Genomic DNA, 25062 nt, shown 5'->3' on the forward strand with positions numbered 1-25062 from the left:
CTCCTGTGTGCCCTGGCCGGGAATCGAACCCAGGTCCTCCGCACGCTAGGCCGACGCTCTACCGCTGAGCCAACCGGCCAGGGCTGTACCAAAGCTTTTTAATCCACTCGTCCACTGACGGACACTTGGTCTTTGCCCATTTTTTAATTGGATTGTTTACCTTCTTTGTGTTGAGTTTTAGAAGTTCTTTATAAATTTTGGTTATTATCCCCTTATAAGATGTAGTGACGAATATGTTCTCCCATTGTGTGGGTTGTCTTTTTATTTTGTTAATGATGTCTTTTGCTGTGCAAAAGCTTTTTAGTTTGATATAGTCTAATTTGTTTATTTTGTTCATTTCACTTGCCCATAGAGATAAATTGGCAAAAATATTGCTATGAGAGATATTGAAGAGTTTACTGCCTATGTTTTCTTCCAAGATGCTTATGGTTTCACAATTTCCATTTAAGTCTTTTATCCATTTTGAGTTAATTTTTGTGAATGGTGTAAGTTGGTGGTCTAGTTTCATTTTTTTCCATGTACCTGTCCAATTTTCCCAACACCATTTGTTAAATAGACTGTCTTTCCTCCATTGTATGCTTTTACCTCCTTTGTCAAATATCGATTGACCATAAAGGTGTGCATTTATTTCTGGGTTCTCTGTTCTGTTCCATTGATCTATATGCCTGTTCGTATGCCAGTACAAAGCTGTTTTGATTACAATAGCCTTGTAGTATAACTTAATATCAGGAAGTATGTACTACCTCCTACTTCATTCTTCCTTTTCAAGATTGCTGAGGCTATTCATGTTCATTTTTGGTTCCATATAAATTTTTGGAATATTTGTTCTATATCTTTGAAGTATGCCATTGATATTTTAATAGGAATTGCATTCTATAGATTGCTTTGGGTAGTGTTGACATTTTAATGATGTTTATTCTTCTTATCCATGAACACGGTATATGCTTCCACTTTTCCACTTGTTTATATCTTCCTTGATTTCTTTTTTCAATGTCTTATAATTTTTTGAGTACAAGTCTTTTATCTCCTTGGTTACACTTATTCCTAGGTACTTTATTTTTTTGTTGTTGCAGTAGTGAAGAGATTGTTTTCTTAATTTGTCTTTCACACAGTTTATTGTTGGTGTATAAAAATGCCACTGATTTCTGAATATTAATTTTATATCATGCTGCCTTGTCGAATTCATTTATCAGGTGTAGTAGTTTTTTGACTGAGACTTTAGGATTTTCTATGTACAGTATCATATCATCAGCAAGTTATAATAGTTTTATTTCTTCTTTTCCAATTTGGATGCCTTTTATTTCTTCTTCTTGTCTGATTGCTGTGCCTAGGATTTCCAGAACTATGTTAAATAAGAGTGGTAAAAGGGGGCACTCCTGCCTTCTTCTTGATCATAAGAGGATTGCTTTTAATTTTTGCCCATTGAGAACAATGTTAGCTGTCAGTTTGTCATAGATGACCTTTATTATGTTGAGGTATGTTCCCTGTATTCCCACTTTGCTGAGAGTTTTGATCATAAATAAGTGCTAGGGCCCTGGCCGGTTGGCTCAGCGGTAGAGCGTTGGCCTAGCGTGCGGAGGACCCGGGTTCGATTCCCGGCCAGGGCACACAGGAGAAGCGCCCATTTGCTTCTCCACCCCTCCGCCGCACTTTCCTCTCTGTCTCTCTCTTCCCCTCCCGCAGCCAAGGCTCCATTGGAGCAAAGATGGCCCGGGCGCTGGGGATGGCTCTGTGGCCTCTGCCCCAGGCGCTAGAGTGGCTCTGGTCGCAACATGGCGACGCCCAGGATGGGCAGAGCATCGCCCCCTGGTGGGCAGAGCTTTGCCCCTGGTGGGCGAGCCGGGTGGATCCCGGTCGGGCGCATGCGGGAGTCTGTCTGACTGTCTCTCCCTGTTTCCAGCTTCAGAAAAATGAAAAAAAAAAGAAAAAAAAGAAATCATAAATAAGTGCTGGATTTTATCAAATACTTTTTCTACATCTATTGATGTAATCATGTGATTTTTATCCTTTCTTTTGTTTATGTGATGAATCACATTTATTGATTTGAGAATATTTTAACAACCTTGCCTCCCTGGAATAAATCCCACTTGATCATGATGTATGATCTTTTTGATGTATTGCTGGATCTGGTTTGCTGATATTTTATTGAGAATTTTAACGTCTATGTTCATCAGGGATATTGGCCTATAGTTTTCTTTCTTTGTAGTGTCTTTACCTGGTTTTGGAATGAGGATAATGCTTGCCTCATAAAAGGAGCTTGGAAGTCTCTTCCCTCTTTTTGAAGTTTTTGAAATAGCTTAAGAAAGATAGGTGTTTGTTCTTCTTTAAATGTTTGGTAAAATTCATCTGTGAAGCCATCTGATCCAGGACTTTGTTTGCTGGGAGTTTTTGATAATCATTTCAATTTAATTTGTTGTGATCTGTCTGTTTAGGTTTTCTGATTCTTGCAGATTGAATTTTGTAAGACTGTATGTGTCGAGGAATTTATCCATTTCACCTAGGTTGTCCAATTTTTTGGCATATGATCTTCATAGTATTTTCTTACAATCCTTTGTATTTCTGTGCTGTCAGTTTTTCTCCACTTTCATTTATAATTTTATTTATTTGAGTCCTCTTTGTTGTCGGGAGCCGACCAACGACTGCTGGCTGACAAGGTCACAGCAGGAGAAGACCCACAACTGCTGGCTGACAAGGTCACAGCAGGAGAAGACCCACAACTGCTGGCTGACAAGGTCACAGCAGAAGAAGATCAAAAACTGCTGATTGACAAAGTCACAGCAGAGAAGACCAACGGCTGCTGGTTGACAAAGTCACCGCAAAGGAAAGGCATAACGATACTTCCCCCTTTGACTTTTTGAATTAATCTGGCCTTGTATCCCCCCTTTTTCTGGGTGTGTGCTATTATTTATAGCACAGGGATAATAGTACCGTGCTTTCCCTGTAGATTTGTAGTAATTTCTTTGGAAATGAGACAGAAGGTGTAAGTTCCACAGAAAAGCCTGTATGCCCCTTGAATTGGGCTCATAAACATAAGAGGCTGGCTATGATATCCTTCGTAAAGGGTTAAGTTTGTAGGAGAATTTCTTACTAATCATGTTAGAAAGAATAGATTGTGACTTGTGTATGGGTAGAAGGCAGTGGCTGTGCAGAGCACCTTTCGGCCTTCACTTAATTCATCATTTTTCCTCCCTAGCCTTTTCATGTGATAGAGTAAAGAAACATTCCTTTCTTCTTGCTTATTTGATCTGCAGATAGTGGAACACTCTAAGAAGAATATAGTTAGAATTTAGCTAGTGTGTGAATATAGTAAATGAATAAAGTTTGACTAAACAATAGAATCTTAGGTAAGGTGTTATGGAATGGCCCGTTGCATGGCCTGGGATGGGAACGCAGTCAGCAAGAAAAGAATGTTTTGCTAAGAGAATTGTTTTATGACTGAAGGCAGTTGCTGGGCTTTCTCAGTGAGACACTCTCATGAGGTTTGTATTCTCCCCAAATTTCTTTCTTCTGATAATGAGAGGTATGGGGGGGCATCCATAGAAGCAATAGCAATTAATGTCTTCTGAAATTATGTTGCTACTAAGCTATCTTGCGAGTGCACTCTATATATCTTTAAGTAAAAGTTACTCTTAATGTTATGTCAATTTCTTAATGGGCAAGCCTTTTGTTATCTTGTGAGAAAAGTTAGGACACTGCATAAACTCAAGGCCATTTGCCTGAGCAAGCGGTGGTCCTTTGCTAATCCCTAATGATTTTGTCTGTTAATCTCTCTCTGCCCCTTGACTCACAACAACAGTAAAGTTGAGTTATTAGTTAGTACTAATCCTTTAAAAGCTTTTACCGATGTTATCGCTATTCAAGTTATTTTTTAATTGTACTTTGAATGATTTGCCACCTGATTTGTAGTTTATAGATATAAATTAACTGTTATCTGGAAACATGTAAACATAGTGAAACAGAAGCAATGATTAATACCATGTAATTGTAACTTGGTGTGGGTGTATAAAAAAGGAGCTGTACTAGCATTTGGTAGAGATGCCTGGCAGAAAATGCTAACTAGAGAATAAAGAGAAAGAAAAGAATTCGGCTCTCTCACTCGAATTTCGCCGACGCCATCTCCTCCTGTGGGACCCCTGGATCCCCCCCGGGGCTGGACCCCGGCACTTTGTTTTTTTCTTGATGATCTGGTTAAAGGTTCATCAATCTTGTTTATCTTTTCAAAGAACTAGCTCTTGGTTCCATTGATTTTTTGTATTGTCTTTTTAGCCTCTATGTCATTTATTTGCACTCTGATCTTTATTATTTCCTTCCTTCTACTTCTTCTGGGCTTTATTTTTTGTTCTTTTTCTAGTTCATTTAGGTGCAGTGTTAAGTTGTTTATTTGAGCTTTTTCTTGCTTCTTAAGGTATGCCTATAATGCTATGAACTTCCCTCTCAGGACTGCTTTTGCTGTGTCCCATAAATTTTGAATTTTTGTATGTTCATTTTCGTTTGTTTCAAATACATTTTTTATTTCTTCCTTGATCTCATTATTAACCCATTCATTATTTAATAACATACTATTTAGCCTCCAGGTGTTTGAATGTTTTTCAGTTTTCTGTTGTAGTTGATTTCTAGTTTCATGCCATTGTGATCAGAGAAGATGCTTGATATGATTTCAGTCTCCTTAAACTTATTGAGACTTGTTTTGTGTCCTAACATGTGGTCTATCCTAGAGAATGTACCATGAGCATTTCAAAAGAATGTATGGGCCCTGGCCAGTTGGCTCAGTGGTAAAGCGTCAGCCTGGCGTGCAGGAGTCCCGGGTTCAAGTCCCAGCCAGGGCACACAGGAGAAGCACCCATCTGCTTCTCTACCCCTCCCCCTCTCCTTCCTCTCTGTCTCTCTCTTTCCCTCCCGCAGCTGAGGCTCCATTGGAGCAAAGTTTGCCCAGGCGCTGAGGATGGCTCCATGGCCTCTGCCTCAGGCGCTAGAATGGCTCTGGTTGCAACAGAGCAATGCCCCAGATGGGCAGAGCATCACCCCCTGGTGGGCATGCCGGGTGGATCCCGGTCAGGCGCATGCAGGAGTCTGTCTGACTGCCTCCCTGTTTCCAACTTCAGAAAAAAAAAAAAAAAGAATGTATGTATTCTGCTGCTTTGGGGTGAAAGGTTTTGAAAATATCAATTAAATCCGGTTGATCTAGTGTGTCATTTAAGGCCACTGTTCGTTAATTTTTTTGTCTGGAGGATCTGTCCATTGATGTTAGTGGAGTATTAAATCCCCTACTAGTTACAGTATTGCTATTGATCTCACCCTTTATGTCCATCAAAATCTGCTTTATATATTTAGGTGCTCCTCTATTAGACACATAAATGTTTACAATGGTTATATCATCCTGCTGGATTGCTCCCTTTATCATTATGTAGTAACCTTCTTTATCCCTTACTTTGTTTTAAAGCCTATTTTGTCAGATATAAGTATTGCTGCCCAGCGTTTTTTTCATTTGCATTTGCATGAAATACTTTTTTTCATCCTTTCACATTCAGTCTATGTGTATCTTTTGGTCTGAGGTAGGTCTCTTGTAGACAGTGTATGTACGGGTCCTGTTTCTTATCCATGCAGCTACCCTATGTCTTTTGATTGGAGTATTTAATCCATTTACATTTAAGGTTATTATTGATATGTACTTATTTATTGCCATTTTATTCTTTAAATCTATTAATACATTCCTCTTTATTTTGATTTTTTTTTTTTTTTTTGCTCTTTTTATAGCAGGCCCATTAACATTTCTTTCAGTACTAGTTTGGTTGTAATGAATTCCTTGAGTCCTTTTTTGTCTGAGAAGCTTTTTATTTCTCCTTCGATTTTAAATGTTAGCCTTGCTGGATAAAGCAGTCTTGGTTGTAGGTTCTTGTTTTGCATCACTTTGAATATCTCTTGCTAATCTCTTCTGGCCCTAAGTGTTTCTGTTGAGAAGTCAGATGTCATCTTAATGGGGGCTCCTCTGTAGTTAATTAACTGCTTTTCTCTTGCAGCTTTTAGTATTCTTTCTTTGTCTCTTAACTTTGGCATTTTAATTATGATGTGTCTTGGTGTGGGCCTCCTTGGGTTCCTCTTTAATGGGACTGTCCTTGCTTCTTGAACTTGTGTGGCTTTTTCCTTCATCAATTTAGGGAAATTTTCTGCTACGATTTCTTCAAAAAGGTTCTCTATTCCTTGTTTATTCTTTTCTCCTTCAGGAACCCCTATGATGCTGATGTTGTTTCTCTTTATGTTATCACAGAGGTCTCTTAGAGTTTCCTCAGTCTTTTTGAGCCTCTTTTTGTTTTGTTGCTCTGCTTCTGTGCTTTCATTTATCTTGTCCTCTAAATCACTGATTTGATCCTCTGCTTCATCCAGCCTGCTGTTGATTCCTTCTAGTGCAGTCTTCATTTCTAATATTGTGTTTGTCATTTTTGACTGGTTATTTTTTATGATTTCTATGTCCTTTTTGGTGCTTTCTATCACTTTAGTTAGGTACTCATTATGACCATCCATTGTTGCTCTAAGATCCTTGAGCATCTAAAAATCATTATTTTAAACTCTGCATCTGGTAGTTTGGTCACTTCCATTTCATGTAGTTATTTTTCTGGGAATTTCTTTTGTTGATTCATTTGGGTCGTATTTCTTTGCCCATTTTGTCTGTGTATTAGGTAGCGCTGTCTGACTTTGAAATTTGTTGTCATATCTTTATGAGGAAGATGGGCTTGGTGGTACTGACCTCCAGGCTACCTGTTTTCCTTGCTCTAGTATGCTTCTTGAGGGTAGTATTTTCTCTCCTGTTGTACATGAGTATTGAATGCAATTGGTCCTTTCATGGGTGTGGTTATCCTTTCAGGCTGACTGGCTCTAAGGGTCAACCTTGATCATGTGTATTAGACTCTGCGCAGTGTCTGTCCTGTTGGCATGTTTATTCTCCACAGTGTCTGGTGCCTGCTGGCCTCCTCCTTTGTAGAAGCTTTGTAGCTGCTTGTGTAGTGAGCTGAGTCTAGGGTTGGTACTGTCTGCCACCCACTACTGGTTGTGTTGGTTCTAGATTTTGTGTTAGCATCAGCTGTTGTTTGTAACCTGCTGGGGGCTGCCTGTCTGGGGCTACTGCTCTTGCTGTTTGCTGTTTGTATCTTTATTCTGTGCCTGGGTAGTGTGGGAGGGGCCAACCTGTGTATAAGGATCAGCTTCCTCCTGCTTAGAGATGACAGCAGCTCCATAAAAGCCCCAAGCTCTATAAAAATTTCCTCCACTTTTCAGCTGTCCCACCTCCTGTTGTAGCTGCCTGGTCTTCCCACAGAGTCTTCTGTAGAAAAACTGTAGTGTGGGCTCAGACTGGCCTCACCCATCCAACCCCTCTACAGATTGCAAGCTTGGTGGGTTAGGACAGCTGAGGTTGGGAATACAATGTTAATGGACCCCCTACCTCAGGGGTCTCTTGGTCAGGAGCTCAGTACAGGGAAAGTGGCCCCTACTCCAGAGCCTAATCCATCAGCCACTGCTGGATACTCAAATTTTATTTCTCCCCAGCAAAGTGAGCAACAGGTTCAGATCAAGTGGGGCTGACAGTCTCCTCTGCAGAAGTTCTTACAGCTAGCTAGACCCTGGTCTCAGGAAGGAAAACTGAGAGAGTCTTCTCCTAGGGCTGACTGTATTTCCCCAGAAAGTGGCTTGACCAAACCCAACAATAGGCTCACAGGGACCCACACTTTAAATATCTGTGCTCCAAGCCTCTCTCTCTTCCTCCTGTGGAATCTAGCCCAGCAGGGCAGGATATCCAGCACCCAGGCCACTGACTGTGAAGCTTCACCTTATCCTATCCAATGCACATGAGCCATTGTGCAGATGCTGATCACAGAAACTGGAACTTGCCTCAGCTGGGCCAGGTGTGAAGAACCCTTCCTTAGGATACCCCACTAGCAAGGGTTGTTAGGTCCTGAACCGATGCTCTCTGCAGCTGGCTACTGGATGTGCCAGCCCTGGGCCTCCCTGCAGGGAACCCAACACAGACCAGTGGGAAACACTGCCCATGACTGGCCCTCAGCACCTTTCTTGGAGCTACAAGCAATCTAGAGTTTGGATTGCCACTGCTGGGCACAGGTGCATATGGAAATACCAAGCTGCACACTTAGGCTGGCTTTTACCCACACTGGGCCTGGGGGAAGGTCTGCTTAAAAGGCCAAGTTTTCCTGAGTTTTGCCTCTTGCAGTCTTTGTCGGCTCGCTGCTTGTTGGGCTTGGCCAAGGAAAAAAACCTTTGGTAGAGTCTAGAGCCTGTGGCAATTAAGATTAGGAAGGGTGGTGGGCGTGGCTCCACCCCTCAGTCCCTGGTGTCAGTCTATCCAGACTTTTTTCACAGCCTCAGTAGATCGTAACCCAGGAGTCCAGTTTGTGGGCTCTGAGACCCAGAGACGTAGTCTGCCCAGTCTGGATAGTTTCTACTGAGTCTCCCATGGGGCAAAAGCATCAGTCAGACTCTAGAGCATGCAGGGGAAGCTCCAGCCTCAACGCCAGAAAACTGAGTCACTGACACACCTCCTGCTTGCTGGCTGACTTCTCAGATCGGCCAGGTCTCCTCTCCATCGGGTTTGCAAGAGTAATTCCCAAGGGTGGGGTAGTTGCTTTCTCCCAGGCTGATGCTGCTCAGAGGGGACTGCTCCACCCAAGAAAGATGGCAACTGCAGTATTGGAGAATGACACAGCACAGGGGTTCTATAGCTTTCCTCTACTGTGTCTCTCAACCTTCCTCTCCCTGGTCCCCAACTTCACATTGCAACTCTGGTCCTCTCAGCCTTCCCCTGCTGGAGCTCTGGGTAAGTGGCTATGAACAAGATTTTCTGCACTGGCCCTTAAAGATGGAGCCTGAGTCTCTGAGAGCTCTGTCTCTTTCTCACAGACAGAAACCTTGGCTCTTTTCACTACCAACTGCTGGGTGCCTCTTCTAGGCTGGGCCACTGGGTCTGGGGTTTAGGTCCCTCCCCTCTCAGGGTAAACCTCCCCACGGTGAGAGTCCCTCTGGACCTTCTGCTGCCACTCGCTCCTGGGAGCAGGGCTGCTCTTTCCACATCTCCACCCTTCCTACCAGTCTTGGTGTGGCTTCTTCTGTGATCCTTGGCTATAGACTCCTCTTCGTTTAGTCCAAAGTTGGTTTTTCAAGATGATTGTTCTTAAATTAAGTTGTAATCCAATTTTGTCCTGGAGGCGGCAGTTAGAATGTCTGCCTACTTTATTGCCATCTTGGAATCTGGAAACGTCCCTACTGGATGCCATCCCTTAGCTGCTACTCGATAGCAGAATAATTCAATGGAGGCATCACGGCTGGAGTCCCAATGGTGGATTATATGTGCCATTTCAGTGTAGCATCTCTTTCTGCATGACATTTTCAGAAGTCGGCCCTTTATCGACCAAATGTGGCTGGCCCTGCCCACAAGGAGTATGGCATGTGCCAGGAGCCGTGTCCTGGGCCTATCTTATGTCACACAATGAAGGACACAGGACAGCGCAGCCCTAGGAGCCTTTGACCTTTGCCCAGCCTGTGAGGAGCCCCATTTTTACCATTTCTTACAAAATAAATATGCCTGTCCTGGCCAGTTAGCTCCATTGGTTAAAGCATCATCCTGATACGCCAAGGTTGTGGGTTCAATCCCCAGTAAAGACACATACAAGAATCAACCAATGAGCCTGACCAGGAGGCCACTCAGTGGATGGAGCATCGGACTGAGACACAGAGGACTCAGGTTCGAAACCCTGAGGCCACCAGCTTGAGCGTGCACTCATCTGGCTTGAGCGGGGGCTCACCAGCTTCAATGCAGGATCACTGGCTTGAGCAAGGGGGTCACTCACTCTGCTGTAGCCCTCCCCCCCGATCAAGGCACATATGAGAAAGCAATCAATGAACAAGGAGACTAAGGAGCCGCAATGAAGAATTGATGCTTCTCAACTCTCTCCCTTCCTGCTTCTCTGTTCCTATCTGTCCCTTTCTCTGTCTCTCTGTCTCTGTCACGCACACACACACACACACACAAATCAACCAATGAATGTATGAATAAGTGGAACAACAAGTCAATGTTTCTTTCTCCCTGTCTCTCTCCCTTCCTCTCTCTCTAAACATTAATCAATAAAATTTTTAAAATATCTATAAGTAAATATGTCTGTAGTTATTTTAATCTTTTTTAAAAATTGATTCTTAAGAGAGAAGAAGGGATAAAGACAGAGACGGGGGCAGGGAGAAAGAGAAAAACATCAATTTGTTGTTCCATTTATTTATACATTCATTGATTGATCCTTGCATGTGCTTTGACCGGGGATTGAACCAGCAACCTCGGCATGTCGCAACAACTCTCTACCCAGCTGAACTGCCCAGCCAGAGCCTATAGTTATTTCTTTTTTTCACTCAGTATTTTATTTGCATTTCCTCTATTTTTTGTCATTTTTGCTAGAAGTTTGTCTGTCCTGTTTAATCTTTTTTAAATACCTCACAGCTGCCTCATCCCTGTGAGCCAATGTAATGAAGTGATATGAAGACTGTGGAGTTAGACAGACCTGAGTTCAAATCCCTGCTATCCTACATATTGTGACCTTGGACACATTACTTTGCCCTTTGCATTTATGTCCTCATCTGTAAAATGGGAATTAAAATCCTCCTTACTGTGAGGGTCAAATTAGAAAATTTACCTAAAGCACCTGGAACAATGTGAGGCACGTTAAAAATGTTCAGTGCATGTTAGCCCCTGTCCTCGGGGCCTTTTTGCTGTGCTCTTTGCCTGAAATGCCTGCCTTGTAGGCACCTGCTAGCCCATGTGGCACCTGTGTGGAGATTAGAAAAGGTGTCCTTTCTTCAAGCAGGCACAGTTCCCACTCACCCCCTTAGCCCAGTGCCCATGTGCAATGCACAGCCTGCATACCCATCATACCCATGCTTGGCAGCCCTGCCCACTTCTCTGCTCCGATTCCCTCTCAGCTCATTTCTCACGGTGCCCCCGGCTGCCCATTTGTCAGGTTTCAGCTTCCTCACTGAAGCCTCTCTTGTTCTCCCCTGGCTGAGAGTAATTCATCTCCCTCCATCCTCCTCTTCATGCATCCCCCTCCCGAATTTACATCACAAGTTATTTGTGCATCTCTTAAGGCATTTATTTCATTTTACCTTATATCTTAGTTAATTTGTGCAAGTTTTGTCATTCCAACTGGATTAATCCTTTGAAATTGGGGATTATAGTTTGTCTTTAGATCCTCCCTCTTCCTGGGCAGCTCAGTAAATGTTACTTGCATGAATGATTGAGTATTAAATGTAGGAGCTAAGAAGAGCCTTAAATAATATTGCGTAAATGGTGTTTGGGGGGAGGGTCTTTAGAGGCAGAAGTAATGGTAAGACAACTGATGATGAAAATGGTGATGGTGTTCCCAGAAAGGAGACCTGGCCCTTTGGGTCTGCCTAGGGCCAGGCAGTAGTGCGTGGGTTCTTGACTTCATGGAGGGAATGTTTCACAACACAGGCCCAGGTAATTTTGAGAGTATATTTATTAAAGCTGGGAACAGTGAAACAGGGAAGGGCCTAGAATAGGAGCAACAGGAGAAACTAGGCAGGGCTGCTTGGGCTCTCTTGGGAAAGAAATGAGCCTACACTGGGAAGTTAGAGGAATGGGGCCCTTGGAGGGGTTAGTCTGGGATGAGTGGCCACTGCCCATTGCTTTCCTGGTTGTGTGTCTCATGAGGACCCTTAGAGTTTAGGAGATGCACACCTGTAGGGGAAGGAAATGGGGAAGGGAAAGGGTGTGCTCCTGGGAGGGAGAGCTTGCCCTTTGACCTTTGTTTTTTGAGGGTTTTTAAAGGCCTAGGTTTTGGGGGAGATCTTAGGAAAGGAATTCATTAGCTTGTTGCTGATGTGCCCTTTCAGGGTTGTGGTCTTTACTGATTGGTCAGCCCCCAGGACAGAGGATCATTGGTTATTGCAGCTGGTCCTAGGTTCACCTACCTGGTTTTGCTGCTTTTCTAAGCCTGAACCTAAAATACAACTGAAGCCTAGATGTTACCTCTAGGAAGGTGACCTTCTGTATCTGGCTGTAAATTGCTCAGCCAATTTGTTTAGCTCTCTGAGTTTCCCCATTCCACTTGCCAAGGAATTTTTTGACTTCTTATTATCCTGCATCGATGGCAGAGAGGGTACCACTTGATTGAGTTTACCATGTGCCAGGCACTGTGTTAAGTGTTTTCACAGCTTAATCTCTCTAAGCCCTCACGACAGCCCTTTGAGATAGGTGCAACTATTAGCTCCATCTTGCTGCCAAGGAAACTCGGGCTCTGATGAGTCCACAGTGAGTTGGTATCCATGCCTGGTCTGTCTGACTTCAGAGTTCGATGACCAGCAGATGCCCTCAACCACATAGCAGCTACTGTTTACTGAGAACTCCATTCCAGGCACTGTGCCTGATGCCTCACAGACATTATCTGTAATCCTAATGGCAAAACTACAGGGTATTTCCACTTTACAGATAAGGAGGCTTATCAAGATTAAGTGACTTGCCTAACACATAACCAAATCTCTCTGACCCAAAAGCATGCCCTTTCTTCTGTGTCATGTGCACAGTGCTTGTGGCCAACAAGAAAATTATTGCACTGGAGCTGAGGCCAGGCAGGAGGTGAGGTGTGCTATATGGGAAAATGTAGAAAGCTAAGGTCAGAAGGGCAGATGTGCCTCAGGCTGCAGAAGGCTTTGACTTCTAAGCATGGGTTATCAGGACATTTTGCAATCCAGGGCAGTGACCTAGGCAGTGACCTTGATTTGAGGAAGCAGTTTGATGGTCTGGACACCTGTAGGCTAAACTCACTGGAGATCTGCCCAGATCAGCCCTTAGGGAAGCACAGGGCTTTTCCCTTAGCTTTGCCCTTAGGGAAGCTGTACAGAGATCATAGCACCTGCTGAGAAAGTGGTATTTAAGCAGATCTGCAGCTTGTGGAAATGAATCTATTCCATGCCTCTCAGTGATCACATCTTCCTGAGCCCGCTATTCTCCAAAGGGCACCATGACCAGCTGTCCTCAGCCTCCTAGGTCTTCCCCGATGCATCTCCTGAAGAGCTGGTAGGCATTGGTCAGGGACGGCCTATACCCTCAGGCATTTCCCAAAGCAGAGAGCCCATCTCCTGGGTTCAGGTGTGCTCAGACAAGGATGAGGCTGTGGAGAACCCAGGAGAGGTACAGAAGGGGTCTTTGACTCTTGGCCACCAGTTACTCCAGATCTAGTTGATCCTCTCTGTGGGCCAAGGTGTGTCTCTTTTGGTGTGTAATTACCATATGTCTCACCAGTGCCCTTCCCCATCCAGGTCATTGCTGTCGTCATGGACCTTTTTACCGATAGCGATATTTTCCAAGACATTGTAGATGCTGCCTCTAAGCGCCGGGTCCCAGTGTACATCATCTTGGATGAGGCAGGCGTGAAGTGTTTCCTGGAGATGTGTCAGGGCCTGGAGCTCACTGACTTTCGTATTCGGGTGAGTTGTACCACTGTGGGTGATGGGGAGACAGGAGTTGAGACAGAGACTGCCTCTGACCCTTTCTCTGCCTCTTCTCCAGTTCAGGGGCTCAGAGAAACATCAAGATCTCGACCCCTTCTGTTGAAATCAGACAAGATCTCAACCTTGTCCTGTGAACTGATAACCCTAAATTATATGCCAAGCTTAAGTTTTATCAAAAGCCTGCTGAGGTTAAGAAGACAGCTCTGGCCCAGTCCTGGGGTGTTCAGCCTGCAGTCCAAGGTCAAAGCTAGGGCTATGGTTTTCTTCTAGGGAACGTTGGGAATAGGCAGGAACCACCTTGAGCTTATCCATACCCAAAGCAAAATTTGCTGACTTCCTCCTGTTATCTAAATGATGTTCTACCTATAAGGCCATAGGAAGCAAAGCTTAGTGCAGACAGGAGCCAGCAGGCAGTCCTGTGGACAAGAGACCTCCTCCTCTGCCTAAGCAAAAACATGGCTCAGACCTTGCAGGTCCCAACCTAAGTGACAGTGTCTTTCTTCTCTTCTCAATAGAACATCCGAGTCCGCTTTGTGACAGGCATTGGCTTCTATATGTCCATGGGGAAGATCAAGGGGACCCTGTCGTCAAAGTTCTTAATGGTAGATGGTGAAAAAGTAGCCATGGGATCTTACAGGTGAGTTGGGCCAGTCCTGGGGTGTTCAGCCTGCAGTCCAAGGTCAAAGCTAGGGCTATGGTTTTCTTCTGGGGAACGTTGGGAATAGGCAGGAACCACCTTGAGCTTATCCATACCCAAAGCAAAATTTGCTGACTTCCTTGTTATCTAAATGATGTTCTACCTATAAGGCCATAGGAAGCAAAGCTTAGTGCAGACAGGAGGTCCTGGGAGGCCTTTATTTATTGTAATAAATGTTCATATTCAGGAAGATGCTGGACTAGAGTCTCCATGGTCATAGGTTAAAGAGGTATTGTCTGATGCGATGGCAAAGAAGAGCCTTTTTTTCTCAAACTTTGTGGCTACTGGATTATTCCAGAAAGAAGGTCAACTCTTACTGGATATTAAGCACAGCCTGCTTTTCATGGTCCGCAGCAAATGGTTGCATTTTGATGCATTTTGAAGCTAGTTGTTAGGCGTGACAAGTAGGAAGCAGAATGGACCAGACCTGGGAAAGAAATGTGAGAGTGTGGTGTGGAAAAAATGTCTCCTGAATTTTTTCTTTTTTTGTATTTTTCCGAAGCTGGAAACAGGGAGAGACAGTCAGACAGACTCCGCATGCACCCGACCGGGATCTACCCAGCACGCCCACCATGGGGCGATGCTCTGCCCACCATGGGGCTATGCTTTGCCCCTCTGGGGCATCGCGACCAGAGCCACTCTAGCGCCTGGGGCAGAGGCCAAGGAGCCATCCCCAGTGCCCGGGCCATCTTTGCTCCAATGGAGCCTCGCTGCAGGAGGGGAAGAGGGAGACAGAGAGGAAGGAGAGGGGGAGGGGTGGAGAAGCAGATGGGCGCTTCTCCTGTGTGCCCTGGCCGGGAATCGAACCCGGGACCCCTGCACACCAGGCCAATGCTCTACCACTGAGCCAACTGGCCAGGGCCGTCTCCTGAATTTTGATTCAGAAGGAAGTTACCAGGAACATGAGAGTCTATCTGTGCAAATGTCCGCCCTCCACATAAATTAAAATCTAGGTGCAGAAAAGAGACCTGGGTACCTGAAACAATTAGTAAATGACATAAGTCTTCCTACATGGTTAAAGTATGGGGCTTTGCAGACACTACTCTAAAAATTCAGAGGAGAGCCATTAAGAAGTGGAATTATATTAACAATAGTAGCAGCTGCAGTGACTACTTATTAAATGTGTGTGTTGTGCCAGCCTACTGAGCTGCATATTTTATACACATTATTTCTCTCAAGCCTCACAACAACTCTGTGACTGTACGCTCTGTGAGCATCATTTCACAAGACACACCAGGTAGAAACCAGGCTTGACTTCTCATGTCCTTGCCTTGTACCCACTGTCTGCTTTCTGCATTCGAGGCCAAGACCTGGAAAAAATGAAGGATTGGGTTAGTTAAGGGGAAGCACCCCAGCATACTGGCTAGGGGTGCCTTCTACCAGCAGCAAGGCCACCAGACTCAGTCGTAGATCAGGCTGGGGCTGGGGCAGCAGGATGTTGAGATGGGCTTACCCAGGGACTGCTGGCAGGGTGAGACCACTAGCCTGAGCACATAAGTCTTGCTTTTTTGTCTCCATATTCCCAGGTTCACCTGGAGTTCCTCCTATATGGACAGAAACCTTCTCCTCCTCCTGACAGGGCAGAACGTGGAGCCCTTTGATGTGGAGTTTCGGGAACTGTATGCCATCTCCGAGGAGGTGAACTTGTACCAGCACCTGGGCCTGGCAGGAGGTGCAGGCAGGCTTGGCCTTAACTACTCCTCTACTGTGGCTCGCAAGCTTATCAACCCCAAGTACGCCCTGGTGGCCGGCAGCCGCCATCCCCCAGGGGAGATGATGCGCTGGGCTACCCGGCAGCAGTGGGAGGCTGGTGGCAACCCAGAGGGGCAGGAGGAGGGCAGCAGAGATGGCGAGTCAGCCCGGCGCCTGGAGAACTTCCTGAATGACCTGGTCACACTGGAGCAAGTGCTGCCTCCTGTGGAGCCCATACCCTTGCGAGAGCTGAGTCGGAAGGATGGTAGGGTGGTCTCTCACCTGCACGTGGACCTAAAACCCCGAGAGGCACTTGCCCAAAATGGCAAGGGAGAAGCTGCCAAAGGGGAGGCCACCCTGCTCAAGGAGGGCAAGCGCTTTAGCTACTACAGGTTGTTCAGCCGCCGGTCCAAGAGGCCTGCAGCACCCAACGGCATGGCCAGCTCCCACTCCACCGAGACCTTTGCTGAAGCAGAGTTTATAATGGGGAAGAAGCCCAGCAATGGCTCCAGTGCCAATGCCTCAGGTGAGCCCTCCCACTCAGGCCCAGGGCTCCCCGGGTCCTCTGGTCCTTATCAGACAGCATTGCCTCATAGACCTGCAGAAAGGCAGCTTACTGGTATGTAGAGAGCTGAGGTCTGGTTCAGACAGTCCTCATTTCCCATTCTGCTCTGGGTCTCATCTCCCTGGTGGCCTTGGGCCAGCCGCTGCAGGGCTGAGTTTCTGTTCCCTCTTCTCTAAGAGAGGAGGATGATGCTTGCTTTGTCCAGTTGTTCTGAGGATATAATAAGGTGCTCAGAACAGTACTGGGCATGGGGTAGTCTGAAAGCTCTTATTACTACTACTAGAGGCTTAGAAAGTTTCTCCTTTGTAAATGAAGTCACAGAGGCCCAGTGCTGCTGAGTGGCAGGGCTAAGGCTTGACCCTGCCTCTGGGTCTAGGGCTTGCTCTAGCAAAGCTTGTTCCTTGTCATCAGGATCTAATCTGGTCAAACACATACCACCCTCACCTGTGCTCCACCAACGCCCTAACCCACTTCCCTCATTTCTGTTGTAAATAGTTTGACTTGGTTCCTCCCTGTGTTTATTTGATAAAGTATGTTTGCTATACTGCTTACTTCCGGGAGAGATTGTTCCTGATGGTGTTCTTTCTGGCTGTCTCTCTGGGATCCTCTGAGGTCCTGGCCTTTATTTCTTTCTCTGGAGCAGTTTTCAGTGTGGCCTTTCCAGAGACTGGTGGTGACAGCCAGGACTACTGCTGGTACTTTTTTTATGTCAACATCTCAAAGTTGAAAAGATTTCTATGTTGAAATTTCTCCGTTTGTGGCTCTGGGGCCTTGCAGCGGTGAGACTAGGCTCAGGTAGTACAGTGGGGTCTTCCTGTCACCTGAGGTCTTGCCCTGGATAGTCTGAACATTTCCAGGGCTCCTGCATTGCCCACAGCTCCAGCTTTGACCTGATGGTGAGTAGCTTGAGTGTAAGGATCTTAACCATCTTCCCCTCTCCACTCATTCCATAGCCTTGCTACAGAGCCTCACATACTCTGCTTAAAATTAGAAGAGGCCTGGGAATCTTGTTGAACTTGGGCACAGTAGAAGCACCAGTCCTATGCCAGTGTTTGGCCAGGAAGCATTTATTGAGTGCCTCCATGTGCTAGGTCCTTCACTAAGTGCTCTCTGTTACTTGGCCCTCAAAACCACCTCGGTTGTGGGAGGTTGAAGCTTGGAGAGGTGAATTTAGTGGTCCCAGGCACAGTAAGTAGCACTGGGGCCAGGACTCGCTACCAGTCCAGTGCCCATATCTTGTGTGTGTTTGGTGTGTGTGTGTGGGGGGGTGTGACTGGCCCAGTCCCATTTCCCCTGGGCTCCCTGGCTCCCCTAATACCAGCTACTGCTGCTGCTGCTGCTGCTGCTTTGCACCTTTTGTTTGGAGACAGGGTTGCCATGGTGAACACCTGGCAGGGAAGGGAGCAGGAGGGGCTAGCCCAACTACTAAAGGGGCCACTTCCTAAGTCCTGACAGAGGTGAAGTGGAAGCTTTCTCTTCCTTCAGGCCCTCACCCTGAAATGCTGTTTCCATAGAAACGAAAGGCCTATTGTCTTGTCCTTTCTTGCTGCCTTTTGTGAGTCTCTCAGCGTGAGGTTCTCTGCTTGGATAACTTGGACAGTCTCTGCTCAGTTGTACCACTCACATGGTGCCCAGCAGCCACCCAAGCTGACCCAGACTGTGCCCGGGGGAACCTCCTTTCCCGAGGACCTGATACTCAGAGAGAGAGCAAAACCCAAAGAAAGTGAGAGAGGGGAAGAGAGGACAGCAAACTCAAGTCACATAAAATCGGAAGATCCCTGGGGTACCCAGCAAGATGGCCCTATTTCTCTTCATTTTTTCTCCCTCTCTATTCTTCATAAGAAACACAAGAGTGGCCTTGACCAGCACAGCCTCTTCCCACCTAGGTGGGAATCCAGTACCTGAGGGACTGAAATTCAAGTCCCCGCTGAGACCTTTTCTCTTCCTGCTTACTTTCTTTCCTCAAAGGCAGGGCAAAAAGCCCAGACTCCTCTTCTTGATTGGACTGTCCCAGTGCTTCCTCTTGGTCACTAGGAAGCTAGGTCACTAAGCTGCTGTGTGCTAGAGGATCAGCCTCCTGACAGCATAGTCCTCCTCCCTCCAAGATTGGCACTACTAATCCAGGTACATTTGTAATTGTCAGCGGAGGGAAATCACTTTGCTGTTACCTTAGGGCCCCCATCCAGGGAAAGGCTCCCTGTCCTGCAGTGAACATTCAGACCATCATTAGAACAGCCATAACAGATCTCAGCTCCTGAAACATTGCTCCCCTCACCCTCTAGACACATCCTTCCACCTCCTGAGGCCATTTCCTGGTCAAGAAGAGAGGGGGTTGAGCCAGGGAAGGAGTCCAAGTTCCCTTTGAGCTCTGATTCTGACTCTTTTCTGGCTCTGCTGCCCGGTTGGCAAGGGAGAGCCTGGACTGATGGCAGGGTGGAGGAAAGAGAGAGAAATAGAAAAGCTAAGCACTCACAGCCTGTAAAATTTCTTGATAAGAGGTATATAGTTGTCAAACATGAGAATTTTGCAACCCCAAGTGTGGTCCTTGGAAGAACCTGCAGAAATCCCTTCCTTTAGGTCTGGGATTCAGGTGGAGTATAGGGGGAGGGGGACGCTACCTGGTGGTTTGAAGGCTCACATCCCCCTCTACTGGCAGAAGCTGAATCCCTTTTCCTTCTGGCTTTTCTCTTGGCTAAACCCTTGCTCCGTACTACACTCCAAGAAGGTGCTGAGTGACCCTCTAGAGCTCCAGACACATCCACTGGGGCAGAACTCCCGATCTCAGAGAACAGTGGTCACTGGAGAGCTTTGTTAAAATGCAGTGAGGGGTCTGTACCACTGGGCTGGACTCAGGGATCTGCATTTTAAAGAAGTGCCCTGGGTGTTTCCCATGTAAGGGTCCCCAGAGCAGCAGATTACTGTGACACAAGGACAAGGCTCTACCCTCAGGGCTGCCAGGTTTGGAAAGGAGGTCCCAAGTGATATTCCGAATCACCAACTAGCTCTCTCAGGGAAATCACTGAGAAATGGCCAACCCTCTTGAACATGGTTAAGAGAAGGAAGAAAGGAACAGACTTCCACTGAGCATGTGCTGGGTGGACATGGTGCTAAGTGCTTTCACACAGAAATCACAACCACTCTGCCTGATAACATCATTGCACAGACAAGAGATGAGCCCCTGCATCCATGGTCACACACACAGTGAGAAAAGGTGACCATGGTCTCTTACCTCCCAAGGCCTTACATGAAGCATTAAGTCTTTTCTCTGGAAGGTTAGAATTGACACCATTTCCCTACATCTTTAAAGAATGGAAGGGCCAGAGGCTTGAATGGGTGATTGACTCTCCCCCTGGTATCTCACAGCAGAGGAAGAAGAAAGTGGTCCTTTACGCTCTAGAGTACCTCTGGGTCACTACCTTCCAAGGTCCTCTGGACCCACACTTTTCTTCCCTGGGCTCTCTGAGGTGACTTCTAGTGGCACTTGCCTTTCCAGAACTCTCCTGGGTTCTCCTGATTCATGCATGGCTGGCAGTGTGGCCTGGCTTCTAGTGATGTGGCTGCTAGGCTCCTGGATTTGGGTACTTCAGATCTGCCTCTGTATCCCTGGGCACTGGAGGTCTCAGATCTCTCTCCTCTCTGGGATGGAAGGTTGGGAATGTACTTTTGAGGTTCAGAGCTCCATAGGGACCTGTGGGCTCCCAGTTGCTGGGTAAATCTACTCAAGAGCTATTTTGTCAAGGCAGAGATACAAAATTCAGGGTCATTCCTGAGGAGCGTGAGTGCTGACCCCAGCTGGTGTTTGGAGGCTGCAGTCTCATGCTATAAATTGAGCATCGTTACCAGCTACAGTCCAGTCACATAGCACAGATAAAGGGAACTGAATGAGCCTTCGTCAAGGAACTGATTTCAGGCGGCTCTAAAGCAGAGGCAAACATTCTAATTCTCATTGGCAGATTTCACAATCCTCCTGCCATTCTGGTCTCTCTTGGGCCTAGCCAGAGCTTACATCACCATCTAGGTGAATGAGGGCACAGATGTCACCATCTTTTGATGCCAAGATTACTGTTAATATTGTTAGTATTTGTTTAAACCCTTGAGTAGCTTGCCACTGCCCAATCATTTAATTCAGCAAATGTCTTCTCTGCAAAGTCTGCTCTCTGCTAGACACTGTGCTAAGTTCCTTGCATAGCAGTGAACAGAACGCACAAAGTCCCTGCCCTGATGGAGTGAATACCATACTGCAGAGAGAGGGTGGGAGGGCAATGACCTTTCTATAAAGGGTAATGGGAAAGGCTTCTGACAAAGGGACACTTGAGCAGAGACTTGCAGGGAGGGAAGGGAGAGAGCCAGATGGACATTTAGGGGAAGAATCCTCCAAAAAAAGGGAATGTGAAGTCCTGAAACCTGAAGGAAGGTAGAGCCCCTCATCCTAGTACAGCCATTCATATCAGTGTTCTGCCTACCTCTCTCCCTACCCCAGGCCTCCTACTACTACCACCTCAGTCTCACTCCAGTGTGACCTTCCTTTAAGGTTTGACTTTCTCTCATAAGCCTCTTCCAGGTAGCCATGCCACAGATACTTTGTAAAAAAGAAAAGAAAAGAAAGTTTGGGCTGGTCATGGATTCTACCCTATTAATCTGACTCTCCTCACAGTCTTGCCGAACATCTGCATGTGGTGGGTCCCCTATCCCTGTGCATGAAGAAACAATGGAACACAAAGAATTTTCCCTCAAAGTGTTTCTCTGTCAGAGACATGAAAATGAGTTCTGAGTACAGCGGGTCTCCCCAGGCTTTCATCCAGCTCCTCCATTGAATGTGGGAATGGGCATTCCTGCTTTCTCCTAGAGGCGCTGGGGCCCTGTGCAGGCTTAGGAAGCAGGCTCTGCCTGTCTCTCTCCTGATCTGGAGCTCTTGTCACTTAACTGCCTCCAAAATGCTGCTGTCTCTGGGGAGGAAGTTGGCATCTGCTCAGTAGGCCAAGCAAATAAAACGAGCCACTGTGTAGAGGAAGTGGAGACAGACATGTCCATTGCAGCCATGAGGAGACTGGGATGGCAGAATGTAATCACTTCACAGCTGCACCAGAGGCAGTCTCAGCACTGCCATGAGAGAGGACTGAGCTTCTTGACCCTTGGAACCCCCGGGAGGGAGCAGGCATGATTATCGGCTCCCCTCCCACCTCCTTTAAGCTCTAAATGCTATTAGCACAGTCTCCAAGGAGACTTAGAGTAAGTCCCAAAGAATGGTTAATGGAGCAGGGCAGGGGGTGGGACCCCACTTGGGCCTGTCCTGTGTCTTTCTTGCTAATGGCCCAGGAGAAGAGGCAGCTGCCACCTTAATTAAATTCACAGCTAAAGTGATATAGGAAGGTAGTATGAGCATCAGGGAGACGACCTGACCCTTGCAGTGTAGAAAGGAACTAGCAAAAATAGCTCAGCAGCTCCCACCTGGGAGATAAGCAGCCAGCATGCCAGAGGACATGGGTCCAATGGCCAACACCTTGCAGGCAGGCCAGGAGGTGTCAGCGTCTGCCTCGCAGCTCCCCATGGTCTGAGAGCAGGAATCCATCCAAACAAGCCCCTGGCCTCAGATAGGGATTCTAAAGGAAGTGGAAATGTATGAAAGGGTCCTGGAAAGGGGAGAACTATGCTTCTCTGGTCTGGAGGAGCACAGCTTTCTTTCCCCCCTCCTTCTAATGAAACATATTCCCTCCATCCTGCACATTAAAACCACCTCCCTAGGTATATGGTCCCTGTCACAGTGCCTGGCTCTTGGTCAGCCTACTGACCTTACTGAGGCATAAGCTTTTCCTCTTCCAACCTAGGCAGACTGCATGGAGGGAGCTTTAACTTGATTTGGAAAATCAGGTCTGGCACTAACTGGTTCTGGGAGCTGCTGGCCCCATTGCCCTCAGTTATAAAGAAAGGACTGATAATACCTTCTCAGAGCATGGCCACCCATGAGGATCACCTGAGACAATGACAACTATGGTTATGCTTTGTATGCTGTGAGGCTGCATGCAGTATTAACTACAGGTGAAATGTTTCTTGACAAGACTTTTAAGTCATTGATTGTAGTTGTTGTTTTGGGGTTTGCATCCTTCCCCCTATCCTACTGAGGTCAGGAAAAGGCAGATCCCTTGATCTCCCAACCAGTGGCAGTCTGGCTGAGGCTGCCAGCATGGGGACAATCTTCCATCTTGCTTTCCTGAAGAGCCTACCGACTTGTTTCCAGATCAGCAGCTTGGGACAGAGGCAGTGACCCTAACCCCAAATCTCAGGTGGGGGTAGTACACAGGAGAGGGGCTGGAGACAAGTCTACTGAGTACTTCACTTACCTCTTTCCCTGTCTATGTCCCTTGTCTCCACAGGTAAAACAAGTCCCAGTCCTTCCAAGACCAGCAATTGCGTGATTTCCTGAGCCACGGGCCAGCAGTGGGCAGGACTTGTGGATGCCCTGCTGTCCTGTCCTATGAAGAACACAGGTCAAACCCTGTACCAGTTTGCACATTGGACCCCTACTGTCCTGCCCAGCTGCCTCCATCCTGGTCTCAGGGACTCTGAATCCTGGATATGAGGATCTGCCACATCTCAGGGCAGTCACACGCCTCCACAAGACTGTCAGTGGCTGGGCAGGGGTCATGCCTCCTTGTTTACATGAACTGGAAGCTTGACTAGTGTCTGCTCTCCTTTATGCCCAAGCTCCTCCCTCCAGTGGGTCAGCCTCGTCCTGCAGGGCCCCAGCTGGAGTGGGCCCATATCTTTATAACTTAACATGATAGGGTCACCAGAGCAGCCCCAGCTCCCTGACTTCTCCTTCTCTGGCCTTCCTGGTGCTTCTGGTCTCCCCAACAGGTTTGGTGGAATAAGAGGGAAGAAGATGGGGCTCTGAGCCAGGAACCCAGTCTTGCTCTAGCCTCTGAACTGAAGGTAGAAGATGCTAGGTCAGCCGGGACACTGGCTACTGTGGCCTTCCAGACAGTCCCTGAAGGGTCCTGCACTAGACTCTGAATGGAATGAGGGAAAGACTTCCCACTGGGAGGCAGTGGCCGAATTTGACACTGCCATTTTGAAAGCCTTGGTACTGAGATCTCCTTTCCATCACCTCACTCTGCCCCATCGTGGAGTTCTCTGGCCCCATGTGGTCCAGGACTTCTTGGCAATTTTCTGCTGCAAGCCATTATGGGGTTCTTCTAGTGCCTTTACCTGAGGCCACGCCACTCCCTTCCCTTTTTTTTTTTTTTTTTTTTTCATTTTTTCTGAAGCTGGAAACAGGGAGAGACAGTCAGACAGACTCCCGCATGCGCCCGACCGGGATCCACCCGGCACGCCCACCATGGGGCGACGCTCTGCCCACCAGGGGGCGATGCTCTGCCCATCCTGGGCGTCGGTCGCCATGTTGCGACCAGAGCCAGTCTAGCACCTGAGGCAGCGGCCACAGAGCCATCCCCAGTGCCCGGGCCATCTTTGCTCCAATGGAGCCTTGGCTGCGGGAGGGGAAGAGAGAGACAGAGAGGAAGGCGCGGCGGAGGGGTGGAGAAGCAAATGGGCGCTTCTCCTGTGTGCCCTGGCCGGGAATCGAACCCGGGTCCTCCGCACGCTAGGCCGACGCTCTACCGCTGAGCCAACCGGCCAGGGCCCTCCCTTCCCTTAATATGCCTTGATTTACAGCCCAAGGCACAAAGAGAGCTTGGCCTAGAGGTAGATTTGTGTGGTATGGGAGGCTGGGACCACTTTTGCCCTTTCTCCCAGCCCTGAGATAGTCCTTAGTGCCCTTCGCCAGCCAGGACTTAGGTCCCTTCAATAGTTACATTTGAGCCAAAGAACAGCCTTAGTCCCCTGCCAAAAGACAAGCTGTTTTTAGTATCCCCAGCCTCTCCAAAGGGCCTAGTGGCCACAATGCCAGACCAGGAGATCTGCCTAAAATCACACACTGTGCCCACCTCACTTGTGTGACTAGGGGAGTCTAAGGAGAGAGTTTGTGAATGCACACTAGAGAAACTGCCAAACTGCAGGCTCTGCAAACAGGGCCCCTTGGGCAGGGTGCTGGGAGTCAGAGCTACTGTAAACTCATAAACCCATGAATACAGCAGGCCTCCCAGCCTCTCACTCTCCCACTTCTGAACCAAACTCTTGTCCTCTGTCTTTCCTTCAGCAAAACCCTGGACACTGGCAGCACCTGGTGGGGAGGTGGTGGTGGGGAGGGCCCAGATGTCTGTGGAAGACTGGTGTGGCAGGCCAGCAAGGGGAGCCTGGCTATACTGAGGTAAACCATCTTGTCCTTTAAGAAGCAGGAAGTGGGACAGCACAGTGCAGTCATTGAAAAAATCTGTAGGTGGGGAGTGGAGGTGCAGAGGAGGAACCAGGGCTCCTCTGTTCATCCTGAGATTAGACCCTGAGCCATCTCCCTGAGCTTTTGTGAGGATTAAACACTTTCTGGGAAGTGCTTCCTTTATGCACCAGGGCCTGGCAATGTGGCATGTGCTTGTTCTGGAAGGGAAGGGAGGGAGAGATGGAAAACTTGGGGATGCAGCGGTTCTACACCTCAGCTCAAAGCAGTCACCTTGACAATGTGGGACACAAGGTGGGT

At 47.2% G+C, this 25062-nt stretch overlaps 1 protein-coding gene across 1 annotated transcript in view; it reads left to right on the forward strand.

Moving 5' to 3' along the window:
• Positions 1 to 24620, forward strand: part of FAM83F (family with sequence similarity 83 member F) — a 45390-nt gene extending 20770 nt beyond the window's left edge. The window contains exons 2-5 of the mRNA XM_066358487.1: positions 13327 to 13494; positions 14034 to 14155; positions 15742 to 16433; positions 22844 to 24620. Coding sequence (XP_066214584.1) covers positions 13327 to 13494; positions 14034 to 14155; positions 15742 to 16433; positions 22844 to 22893 — 1032 coding nt within the window. The 3' untranslated portion in view covers positions 22894 to 24620. The remainder of the gene's footprint in view (positions 1 to 13326; positions 13495 to 14033; positions 14156 to 15741; positions 16434 to 22843) is intronic.
• Positions 24621 to 25062: the final 442 nt, after the last annotated feature.

The sequence above is a fragment of the Saccopteryx leptura genome, chromosome 1 (assembly GCF_036850995.1).
Source record: "Saccopteryx leptura isolate mSacLep1 chromosome 1, mSacLep1_pri_phased_curated, whole genome shotgun sequence".
In the NCBI taxonomy this organism is placed as follows: Eukaryota; Metazoa; Chordata; class Mammalia; order Chiroptera; family Emballonuridae; genus Saccopteryx; species Saccopteryx leptura.